At 46.1% G+C, this 17,403-nt stretch overlaps 2 protein-coding genes across 2 annotated transcripts; one reads left to right on the top strand and one right to left on the bottom strand.

The window, feature by feature from the left end:
* The first annotated feature begins 628 nt into the window (after nt 1-628).
* LOC123410476 (uncharacterized membrane protein YjcL-like) lies at nt 629-2,471 on the top strand. The gene is made up of 4 exons (XM_045103423.1): nt 629-919; nt 1,007-1,236; nt 1,351-1,461; nt 1,555-2,471. Exons 1-4 carry the CDS (start codon nt 651-653, stop codon nt 2,283-2,285), a joined length of 1,341 nt encoding a protein of 446 aa, XP_044959358.1. The 5' UTR covers nt 629-650; the 3' UTR covers nt 2,286-2,471.
* Nucleotides 2,472-7,415: 4,944 nt separating this feature from the next.
* Nucleotides 7,416-10,867, bottom strand: LOC123410475 (putative leucine-rich repeat receptor-like serine/threonine-protein kinase At2g24130). The gene is made up of 4 exons (XM_045103422.1): nt 10,247-10,867; nt 8,564-9,967; nt 7,885-8,359; nt 7,416-7,762 (listed from the first exon to the last, which is right to left on the bottom strand). The coding sequence occupies exons 1-4, from the start codon at nt 10,865-10,867 to the stop codon at nt 7,416-7,418; spliced, it is 2,847 nt and encodes a 948-aa protein (XP_044959357.1).
* Between the last annotated feature and the right edge of the window lie 6,536 nt (nt 10,868-17,403).

Here is a 17,403-nt window from a genome sequence, read left to right as displayed (position 1 = left end):
TATATATAGCTCTCAAATAAGGTTGATGTTTCCTGTCACATCAATATGCTCCCAGGACCCTCTCTAAAAATTGTACTACAAGGATAACTAGGTATTATGGTGAGGTTATTTTGCTGCATGATAAGGGATACTCTTTCTTTCTTGACTAGAAACACATATCTTTCTTGTTCTGATTTTATTTTATTTTTTTGCGCAGAAAAAATCATATAGACAACGAGTTTGCTAGCTATATCATACACATAGAGAGACGAGAGATGTACTCTCTCTGTTTCTAAATACGTTGTTTGGGGAACTAGATTAGTCCTCTCCAACAACAAGTATTGTGGCACAGAGGGAGTACATGATAAGGCATATCGAGTTGGAATATGATCATTTGTGACATGCGTATAGAGAGACGGGAGATGCTGAAACAGCCATGTGTTTTGTTTATTTCAACCTTTTTTTGGTTTTTGTTAATGAACATAGACATATTTTTTGGTTGCACTAAGCTTATTTTGAGACGAAGGGAGTATATTTAATACTAGTACATGGTAAATTTAGTACAGAAGACAACAAAAATCATGAGATGCACGCACAACAAGTCAGAGCATGTCACCATCAGTTCTCCAACGTTATTTTGGCAGTTGGTTGTACGATTCACGAGCGAGGATATGGATCGCGCGGCCGGCATGCCGCCGCCCGTCTCCCCGCTCCTCTCTTCCCCATCGCCGCCCCTCCACCTTCACCGCCGTCCCCGGCCTCTAGCGCCTCGGTCACCGCGGTTGCCGCTCCGTCGCCTCTGGCGCGACGGCGGCGGCGACGGGTGCCAGCCGTCGAGGCTCCGGCATGTCCGGCCGCCGCGCGCCGTTCCCATCATCGCGCCCGGCGACCAGTGGGGCAACTGGGCGTTCCTCCTCTCCGCCGCGGCCTTCGGCACCTGGTAACTGCCCCACACACGGAACACCGGCCGGTCCGGAGCTCACCGCCGTGGAGGAGGGCGTGATCCATGTGTGGTTTGGCTCTTCAGGGCGGAGGAGCGGACGGCGTGGGGCGCGGCGCTGAGCGGGGCGCTGGTGAGCATCCTCGCGGGGCTGGCGGCGTCGTCGGCGGGGCTGGTGGCGCCCGGCGCGCCCGCGCAGGCCGTCGTCATGGAGTACCTGCTCCCCGTCGCCGTGCCGCTCCTGCTCCTCGGCGCCGACCTCCGCCGCGTCGTCCGCGCCACCGGCGACCTCCTCAAGGCCTTCCTCATCGGATCAGGTAACAGAGAAACAGCTGAGCAAATCCATGGCCACTCTCACTCTCTAATTTTATCCATGAACTTGGGATAAGAAAGATCCTGTCTAATTAATCCTTGCCTCAAATTGGATGCAGTTGCAACGGTGATCGGCACGACGGTGGCTTACTTGCTGTTCCCGATGAGGTCTCTCGGCCAGGATGGCTGGAAGATCGCCGCCGCTCTCATGGGGAGCTACATTGGCGGAGGTAATCTGATCAATTAGCTCGCTGCTAAATTACTGATGCATTTGATCCATCATGTCTGACGAACGCACTGTGGTCCGATCATGGCGGCGGCAGCGGTGAATTTCGTTGCGATTTCGGAGGCGCTGGGCACGACGCCGTCGGTGGTGGCGGCCGGCGTGGCGGCGGACAACCTCATCTCGGCGCTCTACTTCACGGCTCTCTTCGCGCTGGCGTCCAAGATACCGCCGGAGCCGAAAAGCGCCTCGTCCCCGGAGGACGGCGGCGAGGGCGAGCCCCGGGGCAGCATGTCCGTGCTGCACGGCGGCGCGGCGCTGGCGCTGTCGTTCACTATCTGCAGGGCCGGGACGGGGATAGCGGCGGGGCTGGGCGTCGGGATCGGCGGCACGCTGCCGTGCGTGACGGCGCTGGTGGTGGCCCTGGCGACGGCGTTCCCGGGAGTGCTCGGCCGGCTGGCGCCGTCGGGCGAGACCATGGCGCTGATCCTGATGCAGGTGTTCTTCACGGTGGTGGGCGCGAACGGCAGCGTGGTGGACGCGGTGACCAAGGCGCCCGCCGTGTTCGCGTTCGCGGCTGTGCAGGTGGCCGTGCACCTCGCCGTGGTGCTCGGGGTCGGGAGGCTGGCGGGGCTCGACAGGAAGCAGCTGCTCATCGCGTCCAACGCCAACGTCGGCGGGCCGACCACGGCCGCCGCCATGGCCACGGCGAAAGGGTGGAGCTCACTCGTCGTGCCCGGCATCCTCGTCGGCATCTTTGGGATCTCCATCGCCACGTTCTTCGGCATCGGCTTCGGCATGTTCGTGCTTCGGAGAATTTCCGGCTTCTAGTCAGTGGCTTTTTGAGGCAATTTTCTCCTGCTAGATAGAGCTCATATGGAGTGCTTTTTTAACTCTTCTGTTTTTCGGTGGTGAGTCAAATTTTGTTTCACTTGTCATATGCTTACTTATTTGTCTAGGATGATGTTTAGTGTGGTCACATTGTATTGCAGTATGGTTATACTTATATCTTGTGGACCCTAATATTTAACGATTGATTGCCGACGGGTATACCTGACCATGGGATACCCGCCTCGGACAGCCCGAAAAACCCGACCCGACCTTGCCCATGGGCCGGGCACGGGCCTAGATTTTGAGCCCGTCGGGTTTATCGGGCCAGGCTCGGGCATAAAAAACCAGTTTTACGCCTACGTCGGGCCGAGCCGACCAGGCCAAGTCGGGCTTTTTTGGGCTCGGGTCGTGCTTGGGCCCAAAAACTGCGTCCGACAGTCGGGCCGGGCTGGGATCTGGCATGTGTTTTGTACCACGTTTTTTTTTTTGCCCGGTCAAGCCTACCGATTCGTTCGTCGCGGGGTCAAAGGGCACGCCTATGTCTCGCTTGACGCAAGAGTCAAGACGTAGGGAAGATCTCACGTCATTATCACCTCTCCTTAGTTGAACTTGTATTTGTGCTATTTACATCTTTTTGATACTGTGTTGAACTATGTCAATAAATATATTATTGAACTTAAATGTTGTTATTTACGTCAATTTGGTACTATTAAAGTTAATTTAATAATTGTTATTAAATTGGATTATGTTGTCATTTTGGTTGGGTCGCACTGTTGTATAACTTTTATTCCAAATCTGAAAATCAAATTATTGGGGTTGCACTAACATGACATGCCACTACTAATGAATATTATTGTTGACGTTGGACATGTGGCACGCCATCGATATTGACGTAGGCCTAATGTCACCATTATTTTTTAACAATGATATTATATTAATGACGTCAGATGTTCACGTCATAGCTAGGCTTTTCTGTACTAATGATATTACTACCGTTGTGAGGCTTGGGGATAATGGGATAATCAGGGTTGACAGTAAATGTCTTAATTTCTCGCCGTTGCAATTGATACAGGATAAATAGAAAACACTTTTAGAGATTTGCGAGAAACACTTAACTATCGTATGGGTAATCTGCATGGTGGACACTGCATTAGTAGCGTACATGGCACAGAGTCTACCTAGAGTAGAAGGTGTTCTATACCCGACTCCGCCCATTTATGCATTGGACCAACGAATAGGAAATATGATAGTTCATATTAATGGTAGTGATTCTGAAACCCTCGAGAACGCTTTACTACTCAAACGTCATATTTACTAACTTAGTGTCATTTATTTTTCGTTTTAATCTCTTTGTTAGTAGTTTAGTTAAATACATGTTTGTCTAGTTTTCCTAGCAACTTATAGAGTAGGCTATTTCTAAACTCCGGTTTAGACTTGTAGCTCGTTAAGTGAGTAGCTAGGGAATTTGTGATTAATTCCTATTAGTTCCCTATGGGTTCGGCACTTTACTTATCATGAAAGTATTACAACAGTCAAGTGCACTTGCAGGACATTGGTATTAGGTTAACTGATCCCAGACAGGTTAACAGTTGTTGTCATGACATAACTGTTGTATTGTGTGTTAGCATTTTCCAAAATACATCATAGCAATTAATTAGGTTAATGAAGGTTATGCCTCAAATAGAAATTTAAAGTGGTTCACAAGAACAAATAATAGCAGGGTTGGAAAGTACATGTTTGTTTTTATCATATTACATATACAAATTATTTTAATCCAAGTTATGGTTGCAAATTTTTAGCGTAAACTTTTTTAACATATTCTCTGTAAATAAAAAAAGTTAGGGACCTAAAGGGACTGAAAACATGATGAACTGGACGATTGCACTGCAACTGAACGTGGTATACTAACCAGCGCCCACGTTTGCGAGATAGTGTCTACTGCAGTTGGGCCGAAACTCAAAGCCACTTAATATTGGACTTTGGGTTACTTAAAGAAAAAACCAGGGGCTTTTTTATAAAATGTATGACAGATGGGTAGAAAAGCTTCATATGTTATTAGTATGTGGGCAATGCTCTGCGCCGGCGCGCGAGCCGCCCGATCCGCCAGCTGTACGCGGGCCGTGCCTTTAGATCTCCATGCAGCATTTTTTTTTCGAGGCAACAAATTTCGTCCACGATGCAGCAATTTCGTCAACAGTTGCAACAAAAAAAACGTTGTAGCCAAAAAAATATATCAAGTGATCGTAGCAAAAAAACAAAGCTAATGGTGCGTGGTAGCAAAAGTCAAACGACGATTGTAGCAAATATCTACGTGAACGTGTATACAACTTTTTTACTGAACGGTTGCAGCAAAAAATGATGCCTGTTGTAGCAAAAAATAACACGGTTATAGCAAAAGTCAAAAACGCCGGTTGTAACAAAAATCCAACGAACTCGAGTTGCAACCAAAGCGTGGATGTATCTTTTTGAATGAATAAAATGTAGCAAAATGATAAACGTTTGCATTAAATTTATACATGGTTGCAGCAAATCTGAGCGGAAAAATGTTGCAAGGCTGTCTGCCAGCACGCGCGGACCGCGTGCGACCGGCCGACGCTCCAGCTGCAAGCATTTACCTTAGTATGTAGATATAGGTATAGGTGTACGGAAATTGGCCTTTGGACCTCGGTCTCCATAGAGGCCTTTAAATTTAAAATTCAAATTTCATAAAAAATCATACTTTTACATTTTAAAAAAATCTAAAAAAAACAGAGATAAGTGAATGTGTAGCACACATGTCTGTAAATTTTAGAGAAAAAATACATTGAAATAAGGGTTGTACAAAAAAACATAAATACGAGGCTTTTTAACACATGACCCTATTAATCGTTTCAGGGCATGATTTTATCTTTCTTGTCCAGAACATATTTTAAGGTATGCCATTCTAAATTTTAACACACATATACATAACATCCTTCTTACTTACATATATTTTTAGATTTTTCTAAAACCGAAAAATTTGAATTTTGATTTGTTTAAAAAATTCGGCCTCCATGGAGGCCAAGCTCCAAACGTCCGTTTTCTATAAGTGTATGCATATATATATAGATAGATATAGATAAAGATATCACTATTGAACGGTGAGCTATTCTTTAAAAAAATGCTTTGAAAAAAGGACAAAAAACTCATAGTACAAAGGGAAACTAGTCCCGACTGTGCGCCAGCCGAACGCTTCGCCCTTTCCTGTCCGTCTTGTGACCCCGTGCTTGGACCATCTTTTATTTTTGCTGCAAGGCGTCATTTTTGCTGCAACTGTGTATCATTTTTCTGCTATTACTGACAGGTTTTCTTGTCGTAACCGTCGGTGATTTTGCTACATTTTGTCCATAAAAAAAAGCTGCATCCACGTTTAGTTGCAATCCGAGTTCGTCGGATTTTTTTTCTACAATCGGTATTGATTTTTGCTACGATCGGTTTCAATTTTTGCTACAAACCGTTCACTAAAAAAGCTGCATGCACGTTCGTCAGAGTTGCAACCCGAGTTTACCGAATTGTTTTGCTACAACCCATATTTTGTTCTGCTACCACGAATCATCAGCGTTGTTTTTTTTTTGCTACGATCACATTGATATTTTTTGTTACAACCATAATTTTGTTGCAACCGTGCCAGAAATTTACTACATTGCTGCTTATTTTTGCTACCATCGAGGATTTTTACTGCATGGACAAATCTAACAATCAAATCGGATTCAACCTGACAAATCGCGCGGCTCGCGTGCGGTCGGAGCGAAAGTTTCGGCCGGTGCGCCGATGCAGATCAGCGCCCTAGTACAAAAGCCCACTAGCAGACATATTGGCAACGTAGCCTCCGATCTTGAGAGTTGAGACCCCCTAAAAAGGATCTAATCTCTTGAGATTTCCAAAAGAAAAAAATAAATATAATTCCCTGAGATGCGTTTTTCGTCCATGATTGGCGTCTAGTTGGTAGGATTAGACGCTATATATTGCTGCTGTCGTGTGCCCTTGCCGCCATCTGCCTTTGATCTCCTTGACCTACCTGCTCACGATCTGATTCATACGGCGACTACTCGGTGACTCAGCGGCTCAACCTGTTCACTGTTTCTGCCAACGAATCAACAGGTTAACACATCACACAAACTAATCTCTCTCAATTCTCATCTCGTATCAGTGCTCAACTTATATACTAGGATTTAGTTGCTTTGCTTGGTGATTTAAGATGTTATCAAGAGTTCATATTTTGTGCAAGTCCAAGAAATTATCATGGTCTAAATTATCTTGTATCAGTTCCTATTTGTGATGCAAAATTCTCCTATGTCAACCGTAATACAGTATAGCTAATTTTGAAATTGAAATTCCTCAATATTAAGAAAGAAAGCCCTGCCAAACACCATCAAAATTAATTTGGTTTCTAAGCCAGTTGCTTCTGAAACTGAAATTCCTCAATTATCATCAATTATTTTTTATATAAGCTGGTTGCTTCGAACTCAACATACTAACATTGTTATGGAGGCTGATGCACATTCTCAATCTTGTTCTTTGTAATTATATTTTGCACTACCCATCCCAACCCAACCCAAATCCTGGCCCCTTCCTTTTTTTCATTTCTATTCTTTTCAGAGTGAATATCTAGGGTTGGATGCTACCCTTTCACAGTGGTAACGGGACTAGCAGTGTGCCTTCTCAGACCATGTCGAGCTACACCAAGTGCTGACATGCCATGCCTCTACTACTCAGCTGCTTATCAAGTTATAATACTGTAGATTGATGGCCGAAAACACCACCGGGTCATGTGCTCATACAATTGCATCAAGCCCCCGGTTTAGTAATTTAATTAAGATACAAAACATAAACAATACCATCAACGTATAGGGTAAGTTTCTAACATGTAAATTTCAGGAAAACAAAAAGTTTCTAACATGTAAATTTCAGGAAACAAAAAGTTTCTAACATGTACTCCCTTGCCACACCAGGTGTCTTCTTGTTACTTGCACCTCTCCTCCCTTGAGGCACCCCCAAGTTTTCCACAAACCCTGTGGCTATCTTCATATCCGGACAGGGATGCCACAAGTTCAATATATAACCTCGATGCTACGACCATATATATATCATGAATACATATCGAAAAATACATCAGGAAGAAAACGAATCCTTGAGGAGAGCGATCGCGTGGCACACCTCCACCATGGTGGGCCGCACCATCGGCGAGTGTTGAGTGCACGCGATCCCAAGTTCCATGAGCTTGACGACGATGTTGTTCGCTTGTACCGCCGACAACATCTCGTCCGTGGTCGCTAGCCATGACCGTGCGATGATGTCGGTGACATCATGTGGGTGGTGCCGCCTCACCCAGTCGTGCAATGTGAGTCCTCCTTGGAAGAGCACATCGGTCGGGCGCTTCCCGGTGATCAGCTCTAGTAGCATCACCCCAAAGCTGTACACGTCACCTTCCCTCGAAGAGCGGCCTCCTAGCCCATACTCTAAAACCATGCAACAAGATTAGATCGACATGAAATGATGAAAATGTTAAGAGAAGAATGTCAGATCGCATGCATTTACTCTATTCATATACTATGTTGGTTTCGATTGTCTTGAAAATTACCTGGCGCGATGTAGCCCACGGAACCTTGCAACAATCCGGCAGTGGAGTTGCAGGGATCAGCAGACCCTGTGTTGTTGTCGTCGTCGCCAATGTCCTTGACCATCCGAGCGATGCCAAAGTCAGCCACAACGGCGGTCATGTCGTCGTCGAGGAGCACGTTGCTGGGCTTAAGGTCGCAGTGCACGACGCGGACGGGAGCGTAGTGATGCAGGTAGGTGAGCCCCTCGGCTATGTCGCCGGCGATGGAGACCAACCATGCGAGGTCCATGCCACGTCCGGGGCCGCCGACACGCGGGTAGAGGTGGCTCTCGAGGCTACCATTGGCCATCAGCGGGAGCACAATCGCGTGGAAGTCCGGCTGGCTGCACGTGGTGACCACGCGCACCAGGTTTCGGTGCCGCGTCTGCCGCAACACATCGCACTCGCGCTTGAAACTCCGGCATACCTCTCCGCCTCCAGTATTTGCGTCGAGCACCTTGATGGCGACACGCATGCCGTCACGGAGCGTCCCCTCGTACACACGCCCAAACCGCCCCGCGCCGATCAACCTCGAATGCTCGAACCCGCCTGTCGCCTCGTAGAGCTCCCGTTGAGAGATCCTCGGGTAGTCCTCCCTCGTGCTGGGTTCGCACGGTAGCAGCGGTGAGCGCCATCTCTCTCGTACCAAGGCGCACCACACTGTGAGCCCAATGATTGCCAGCATGAAGCTCGTGGCTGTGACGACGACGAGCAACACCACTCGCCGGTGTGAAGCAGCACCGTTGCACCTAGCCAAAGGAGGCGTCATCGACTTCGTCCTTGCACAGAGTCCGGCATTGCCGAGGAACGCGTCCGCACGGAACCCCGCAAAGACCCCACCGCTCGGCACCTCGCCTGAGAAGTCGTTGTAGGAAAAGTTAACATGCCGCAGCGACACCGCCTTCTCCAAGGACAGAGGTAGGGGCCCCGTTAGGCCATTGCAGGAGACGTCGAGGTACACGAGCTCGATACAAGTGCTGAGTTGTGGTGGGATCGTGCCAGAGAGATGATTTGACGACAGGTTGAGCATTTCCAGCTTAACCACCTCGCCGATGGTCATCGGGATCGCACCAGACAGCAGGTTGCCGGCAAGGTTTAGGTAGAGCAACCCGCTCATCCTCGACAAGCTATCTGGTATCTTGCCTTGCAGCTTGTTGTGAGAGAGATCGAGATTTTGCAGGGTCACACACTGCATGATACTCGGAGGAATAGCGCCGGTGAGCTGGTTCTGTGAAAAATCAATGAACCCTAGGCGTGGGATCGTGCCTAGGTACGGTGGGATGTCGCCGGAGAGCAGATTATTTGAGAGGTGCAGTTGCTCGAGCTGTCGCATGCTGGCGATGCCCTGTGGGATGGATCCGTCGAGGAGGTTATGGGAGAGGTTGAGGAGGTTTAGGTTGGTGAGGTTGAAGATGTTCGCGGGGATCGGGCCAAAGATTCGGTTGAACTCAAGGTGGAGCTGCATGAGTCCGGGAGGGAGGCGACCAACGACAGACGGGATCCTATCGGCAATGTCATTCCCAGCGACCCCGAGCTCCTTCAGGCCGGTGCAGTTGGTAAGTGACGCAAAGAACGGCTCGAGGCCGGTGTTGTTCCGGGAGTTCGCCGCCGAGAGTGAGTTGAACGACAGGTGCAAATACTTGAGGCTCCTCATGCCGCTGAACATGTCATTGGACGGCAGCTCGCCGTCGAGATAGTTCGACTGCAGCAGCAGCCATCGAAGGTTTGTCGAGTTTGACAACGCGGGGGGAATGCCGCCATGGAGGTTGTTGGACCACAACACGAGAGAGGTGAGCTTTGGTAGTGAGCAATCCGCTCGTATGGGGATTTTGCCGTTGAGAGAGTTGGACGACATTTCAACATAGTGCAAGGCGGAGAGGTTGCAGAAGATGGTGGACGGGATGTTCCCGGAGAGGTTGTTCCGACCGAGATTGAGGTATGCCAGACTCCGCATAAGCGCGAGCTCCACCGGAATCGAGCCCTCCAACTGGTTTCCACTGAGGCTGAGCTGCTTCAGCCGGGAAAGCTTCCCGAGCTCCCACGGCACTGCCCCAACAAAGTCATTCTCAGAGAGATCAAGGGAGATGAGTCCCGAGACGTTGCCGAGCTTTGGCGGGACTGTACCGGTGAGCATGTTCGATGACATGCTGAGAAACTTGAGGTGGGAGAGATTGCAGAGCTCTGACGGGACATTCCCGGAGAGCGTGTTAAATGATACATAGAGAAACAATAGGCGGGAGAGGTTGCCTAGCTCTGGCGGGGCTGTCCCGTTAAGATTATTCGACGACATGTTGAGAAACTTGAGGCGAGAGAGGTTGCCAAGCTCCCGCGGCACTGCCCCGACAAAGACATTCCCAGAGAGATCAAGGGAGCTAAGTCTCGAGAGGTTGCCAAGCTCCGGCGGGACCGTCCCAGCGAGCGTGTTCGACGACACGTCGAGAAACTTGAGACGGGAGAGGTTGCCGAGCTCCGGCGGGATTGTCCAGGCGAGCATGTTCGATGACACGTCGAGAAACTTTAGGTGGGAGAGGTTGCCGAGCTCTGGCGGAATCGACCCATTGAGCATGTTCAAGGACACATCAAGAAACTTAAGATAGGAAAGGTTGCCGAGCTCCGGCGGGATGCTGCCAGCGAAGTGGTTGCCGGAGAGGTTGAGTGTCCTGAGGTGCGAGAGGTTGCCAAGCGCAGGAGAGACCTCGCCGAAGAGCTCTTGTTCACTTAGTATTAACTTGACAACCCGGCGCCGTGTCGCCTTCATGTCGCAAGCGACTCCGGTCCAGTTGCACACGTCCGGCGAGCCCCAGCCAGCAAGGGCTCCCTTGGGGTCGCCGGACACGCTGGCCTTGAAGACTAAAAGCACGGAGCGGTCTTCGTCTTCCCCGACGAGAGCCGGGCTTGCGGTGTGGAGGAAGAGGAAGAAGAGGAGAAATGTGAAGATGATGGCCGTGATTGGCCTGGCAACCATGGCCATGAGAGCACCGGCTGGGTAGCTTGGAGCTGGTGCTCGAGCTCGGAATCCGATCGGAGCTAAGCAGAACGGGTTGGTGTATTGGTGATGGTGAGAGCATGGGTGTGCTGCACAGCGCGCGTGGGCAGGGTTTTATAAAGGTTCGTGATCGAGCGATGTGCCTAACTAATTAGGGTTTGGATACGATCTGCATGCATGTGTGTGGGGCCTGGTGATTTGGATACGATCTCAACGGGATATATATCTAATCCACGGATAACGGATGCGACTAATTAGCGCCCAAAAAATGCTACGTACAGTTTGCGTGTGTACAAGGTTTTACTTTGGGTTATCATTTCATGCTGGTTCCATTGTATATTTTTTCATGATAATACATGCCTCATTTGTATCACAAAGATTATAGTATAAGTTACATAAATACAGACCCAACAAAACGAAAAAAAAAACAGTAAAACAATGGCCTTTGCACAAAAAAATATCAGCCAAAAAAGATAATTATGATCAAGACTGCAGAATTCTCTGAGCTTGACACTTGACGTCACCATAGCAGTCACAAAGAAAAAACTGGCAGATCACCTCCTCATCCGAGCTTGATGCGGCTTTACGAGTATATATATATATATGTAAGCTTAAACTCTACCCCCCTTCCCCCGAAATATAGGATTATTTATGGCCTTCTACCGTGACTTTGACTACATAGAAGTCTTATGGGGGTAGGCTTGACTTATCAATGATATTCTCAGTATCTTACCGATGTTCATGCAATCATGCTCTCCTTTGAGAGATGCACATGGGTAAGGAAAAGATTGTAGTATTATACTCCCTCCGTTCCTAAATATAAGTCTTTTAAGACATTTCACTAATAGACTATATACGAATCAAAATAAATGAATTTACACTCTAAAATACGTCCATATACATCCGTATGTGGCTTTCTAGTGGAACCTTTAGAAAGACTTGTATTTAGGAACGGAGGAAGTAGATATAGATTTTTCTGGCAATGTGACAAAAAAGAAGAAGTATGAATTAGCTAACGGGAGTATTCACTGTAGACCGAGGGGACTGTATATGGATGACCTGCAAATTAAGACCAAGTGTTTACTTAGTAAATGGTTGCTCAAGATGCTCCATAACAAATACCTCAAATCAAAAAATATGTACCAGGTGACAGCAAAGCCAATAACTTCATCTTTTTGGATAGGTTTGATGAGAGCCAAGGCAGATTTCTTTCAAGGACACATGGCTAGGTGATTCGTCGCTTGACCTTTACTATCCAAGCCTCTAAAATACCATGTAGCGCAAAGATGTTTCTGTAGCTTCCGTAGTACGAGTGAACTCTTTCAATATCGAGTTTGAGGTCCGGTCATTGGGAATAAGTGGACAGCTTGGTTACATTTCGTTGGTTGCTTAATGTCCATCAATCTGATGTGTTTCGTCGGAATTGCACAATTTTGATGTTTTTTTTCGTCAAATCTATGTATGCTGACCTCATCAACGATGCTTCAGTTTCCGCAAGCAACAAATTTGAAAGATGAAAGTGCTGATAAAAACATCGATGTATGCTGACCTCATCGATAGTAGGTCCAAAGTTTTGGATTTCGGCCGAAAAAAAAGAATTTCGGACGAAATCCGTCCTTCTCGTTCAGGCCCGGTACATTAGTTTGCCGGCCCAAACATTTCGGATGTATTTGAACTTCTGGCCCAACCAAAGCCTCAGGCCCAACTTGCCTGGCACTTCTAGGGATATAAAAGGCTGGAACTAAACTTCTAACCCTAGACAGAAAAATCTAATTCCTCAACTCTTCTCTGTGTCCGCCGCCGCGTCTTGAATCCCATCGTCCTCTCGCAGTCTCGCCGACGCCTCGTGCTGGACTCATCCTAGATCCCATCTTCCTCACGCCTGATCTGCTTGGCCTCTTCCATGGCCCGGCACACTATTGGTTGGGCACGGGCAAGCATGTTCGGGCGGCCGCAGCTGAACCAGATAGCGCAGCTGGTTCCGTGCTTGGGCAGCGCGATACTCTCGTTCCCGCTAGCTTGTTTAATTTCTGATTCGTGTGCGCATAGTCAATCAATCGATTGTTGCTGGTTCAACTTGGATGTGTTTTATTCTTGTTGCTGCAGGATTTCCATTTTTGGCACAAATTCGTTCATTTTTCGTTCAAAATTCGCTCAATTTTTGTTCAAGAATTCAAATTTTGAAGTCTGCTTTGCGTCCGGAATTTTCCAAAAAAAATCCGAAAATCCGAATTTCGCCAGTTTCGTTCAGGGGCGGTATATTTTGTAAAACGAAATCCGAAACTGTGAGTAGGTCTATTGTTTCTAAAGCAATAAATTTGGAAGATCAAAGTGCTGATAAAAAATCCATCTATGCTGACCTCATTAACACTGGTCTTGTTGTTCGCAAGCAATACTTTGGAAGATCAAATTGCTGTTCAGAATCAAGATATCCATGAGGTACTTGGATAGAGGGCTGGTTCTCACAAAATATAATCTGGCCAAACCAAGATGGACGGCTCAAAAAGTTTTCCATTTGTGAAATGGAAGAAAGAGTTCGAGACTTATCTTTTACCTGTCCGTTTTATCAACATACTCTGGCATAGCGTCCATGTAGCCCATAATTTACCCCCTTCAGCAAGTACTCCTAATAAGTCTCACATCTGTGTGATGGTTTGTGCTTTAGTTTGAGCCATCTAGAATTGCCAGAATGATCTTTTTTTTTATCATGTATAAACTTATTAAATAGTGCAGTTATCCTCAAAGCTACCAGCTGGATCCATATGTGTTGTTCCCTGCAGCGAGTGACGGAGGTAGAGGATGGCCAGGATGGGCCAGAGATTTGGAAATATGGATGATGGCTGCTCGGGTTATGTTCAACCGCTTTGGATGACAATTCTATAGTAGGATTTATGAATGAGTCATGTAATCCTATTATAGGCCATTATGGCACCACATGTTTTTTCTTTTATTGCAAGACTGCATCAACCCATGTAGAGGCTGGGAATATCCCTTTCAAAGAAAAGAAAGGCCTAAATATGATTTGATCGTTAGATCATTACTTGTATGGAAGGAACTCTACTACCTTTCCCTGTCTTAAAAACGAGGAGGGGAGCATCTTTTGGTCGAAAAAGTACATCAGATAAATCAAATGCGCCAGATATGAATAATGATCTAACGATCAATGCAACTTGAACAAAGAAAGCCACTTCATTAGCGTTAGTTACCATCACATCAACCTTTCTTATTGCTGATCTGCCCGCAACGATCCCCAAAGTACCTTAATATGATGTATCATGATAGCATGCACGGTCAATATTCCAATGTCGCGTCAGATATCAGGATCAAAGTTTGTTCTTTCGGTTAGGTTAATGATGTTTGGGTCACAATCTAAGTCTGAACAGACACGCACACAGATAACACTTTGGCATCTTCAGGTAGAATTTTACATCTTATATTAATATTGTGAAGCCTCTTTACTCTTGTATATTCAGGTCAAAATTTAAAACTCCATAACTTTAGTAAAAAGGCTGAGGTAACAATCTTTCTTGAGTAGAACTAATGTGTTGACCGCTTTCTACTACATATCCTCAAATCTTTTTACGAGACGCTTTCGGGTACATATCTTGAATCTTAGTTATTAAAGCTACCAAGCGTGTTGATGGAAAAGCCAACTGAATACTCTTTTTGATAAAGAGTATATTGAAGTTCTTATTGAATCTTCATCAACACTACAATACATTGCTAGTCGTGAAAGGAGACGATCCTCCGAATCATCAGATGCAACAAACAGTGCCGAGCACATGCTAATTAACCTTTTCATGTCAACTTGGTCGTGAAAGCAGCGGAATAATGACCTGACTCAAGATACTTTTGTTTTTGTCTTTGATGAGTGATATGGCCGGCTAATGTAGTCCGACATACTGAAGAATTAACAACTCGAAGAATTAGCACTAGTTGTTAGGCAATCCACAACCATCAATAAAGTAACTAATACACCCCTTTTTGAAAACAAAAACCAGTAAACTAGTTGTATTAACCGCCAAAGGTATGAGATGAGAGATGACCAGATGCCCCACGAGGAATTAACATAGGACTAGCAAAAATACCCGTGCGTTGCACCGGGAGAATTGTTTTTATCACATGTGGTAAGCATAGCCTATTACACGAGTAATTGTTTAATTTTGACCCACGTCAACTATTCTCAACACAAAGACTTATTCTTTCGGCCAGACCATCTTTGCAAAATGGCTAAGAAAGTTTGTATTGTTAAGTTTGCAACTTTGGTATTTTATTCCCACATGTATTGTTGCAGGTGCTCTCCACTCATGATGGTGTACTTTTTGTCCGGTGTTAATGCGAGGCATATGTATGACCGGCAATCTACCGGGTTAACTATTGTGACCAGCTTGATATAAAAACAAAAGACTATTGTGAGTACCTTATTAACCAACAACTGAAAACATGGATAGTTAATTTGCTAAACTTTGGACATTTTTCTCATGGATATGTAACAATCTTCTCAAAATCTAGAACAGTTTTATCCTAAACCTAAATCTTTTTTTCTTAAACCTAGAACATTGTCCTGCTTAATCTTAATTTATACAAAGACTACAAGTCTTGTAGGTAGAATCCTAAATTTGCAAATTAGAATAAAAATGCATTCTAGTGAGCATGCTTCTAATTAGATAGTATCGGATGTAATGTAATAGTGGAGGAGACACATTCCCCTCCCTTGACCAACCTGATTATTTTCTTTATTGGTAAATAGGAAAGAAGATAGTTTAGTCAGCAGGGCACATATAATCGCACCAACAGGAAATAAATCCATCTCCATAGATCAAAGTTGTTCTTTTTCTATCGAGATACGACGAGCGAGCTATCTTTGAAAGAACTACCTGAAATAAAAAAGAAAATAAAAAAGTTTAGTCCGCAAGGCACATACAATTGCAGTAACAAGAAAGAAATGCAACTCTATTGATCAAATGTGCTCTTCTTCTGTCGAGATATGACGAGGGAGCTATCTGTATGTAGTGGTACACATACGGCGTACTTAGTCCAGAGATGTCCTCATGCCCATCGTTCATTAATCGACTCAAAAGAAAAGGTTCCGACCAAACAAGCTTGAGAATCCCAACCTCTCACAAGTCAGTCCACAGAAGACTAATACAATCTACAACATATCCTTGCTACACAGTGTGCCCTAAATGCTCACCTTTTGCACCAGAGAATGAACTTGTACTCTGGTAAGAGACTAATCACATCGCGAAGTTAGTTTTATTCCTGAAATTCGACGGCAACTTGTTGTCTCAAATTGGTTCTCTGTCATTCTGAAGAAACATTGTGTATAACTTTCAGGGGAAAACTGAACACAAAATATTTCATATGGTAAAAAGCAATGTCAGAATACCAACCATAATTTCTATAAAATTTGCGAGGCAGCTAAAACAGTTGAACACGTCTTTCAAACTGCATTCGATGTGCCTCCTTCTGCACACACATTTCAATGTGAATTGCAGTTTGCTCTTGGCATGATTTGAGGCGACTGAACGACCTCCTCATCAACCAACATGGATTGCATCATCGTTGGGAGTTGGGAAGTAGTGGAACTTCAACATGGATGGAGATTCAAAAGAGACTGGTTGGAGCACTTTAGACGATTTCCTGCATGAAGATTACAAATTAGATCAGACGAAGAGGACAGATTAGACAGGAGGAAGAGGACGGGTGAGGAGGAACCACGCTAAGGCTTCGTTCCTTGGCCGGCTAGATTGGGGCAGAAAGAAGTACGCAAGGGAGATGTTTTTTTGTGCTAGAAGAGGAACCTGGATATCAACCTGAATCTAGCGACCGGAGCCGCCGTCGGACCAGTAGCAGGTACCCGCGCCGTCCCTACTCTCCATTCTCTCCATCTCACCTCATCTATTCTTCCCCGGAGATAGAGCCTCCATAGCCATGGAGCACCGTCGCTGCCTATCTCCGTGGCCATGGAGCAAGGTCGCCGCCGGCCTCCATTACTCGCCGCCGACGTCCGCGGCTTCCGTGCCGTCCCTCGCCTCTAGGAGCCTTGCTGTCGTCGTCCTCCGTCATGTCCCGATCGGATCGCCGCTGGATATGCTTGATCTGCAGTCAAACGTATACAAAGGGTTGACCAAAAAAACAAACAGTTTTTATTCACTTACCGAGGCCAGCGGGTTGAAAATGGGAAAATGCAGGGACCTTTTTGCAAAATAGCTACGATGGGTTTTCTGACATAAGCGATAGCCTCTTTATTATTAGGTAAAGATTGACTGACTATCGATCGAGCACGTGCTCTACTAGACTTGTTTTTTTTTCTTCGATTAATTATGTGTAGTAGTCATTGGTCAATTCGGTGGGTGTTAATTATTAACATGAGTTGGACAAGAGCTTTATGGTCATCGTTGACAACGACCGATCATGGAAGATGACCTCTATCAGCCGCGTCACGCCCAACAGTGTAACACCGATGGATGCTCTTCAAATCAAGTAAAATAGACAGAACCACCACAATGCGT

Source organism: Hordeum vulgare, chromosome 7H (assembly GCF_904849725.1).
Source record: "Hordeum vulgare subsp. vulgare chromosome 7H, MorexV3_pseudomolecules_assembly, whole genome shotgun sequence".
In the NCBI taxonomy this organism is placed as follows: domain Eukaryota; kingdom Viridiplantae; phylum Streptophyta; class Magnoliopsida; order Poales; family Poaceae; genus Hordeum; species Hordeum vulgare.
The sequence above is the reverse complement of the archived record's forward strand: the minus strand, read 5'-3'. Positions and strand labels throughout refer to the sequence as shown.

What these genes read in the sequence shown, in the direction of transcription:
- LOC123410475 (XM_045103422.1), bottom strand. Translation starts at nt 10,867, where the DNA reads ATGGTTGCCAGGCCAATCACGGCCATCATCTTCACATTTCTCCTCTTC. An exon ending in ATCTCTCTGGGAATGTCTTT is followed by an intron (nt 9,968 to 10,246) that starts GTCGGGGCAGTG and finishes GATCTCTCTGAG; the next exon opens with AATGACTTTGTTGGGGCAGT. An exon ending in CGTGGGCTACATCGCGCCAG is followed by an intron (nt 7,763 to 7,884) that starts GTAATTTTCAAG and finishes GCATGGTTTTAG; the next exon opens with AGTATGGGCTAGGAGGCCGC.
- LOC123410476 (XM_045103423.1), top strand. Translation starts at nt 651, where the DNA reads ATGGATCGCGCGGCCGGCATGCCGCCGCCCGTCTCCCCGCTCCTCTCT. An exon ending in GGCCTTCCTCATCGGATCAG is followed by an intron (nt 1,237 to 1,350) that starts GTAACAGAGAAA and finishes AATTGGATGCAG; the next exon opens with TTGCAACGGTGATCGGCACG. An exon ending in GGGGAGCTACATTGGCGGAG is followed by an intron (nt 1,462 to 1,554) that starts GTAATCTGATCA and finishes TGGCGGCGGCAG; the next exon opens with CGGTGAATTTCGTTGCGATT.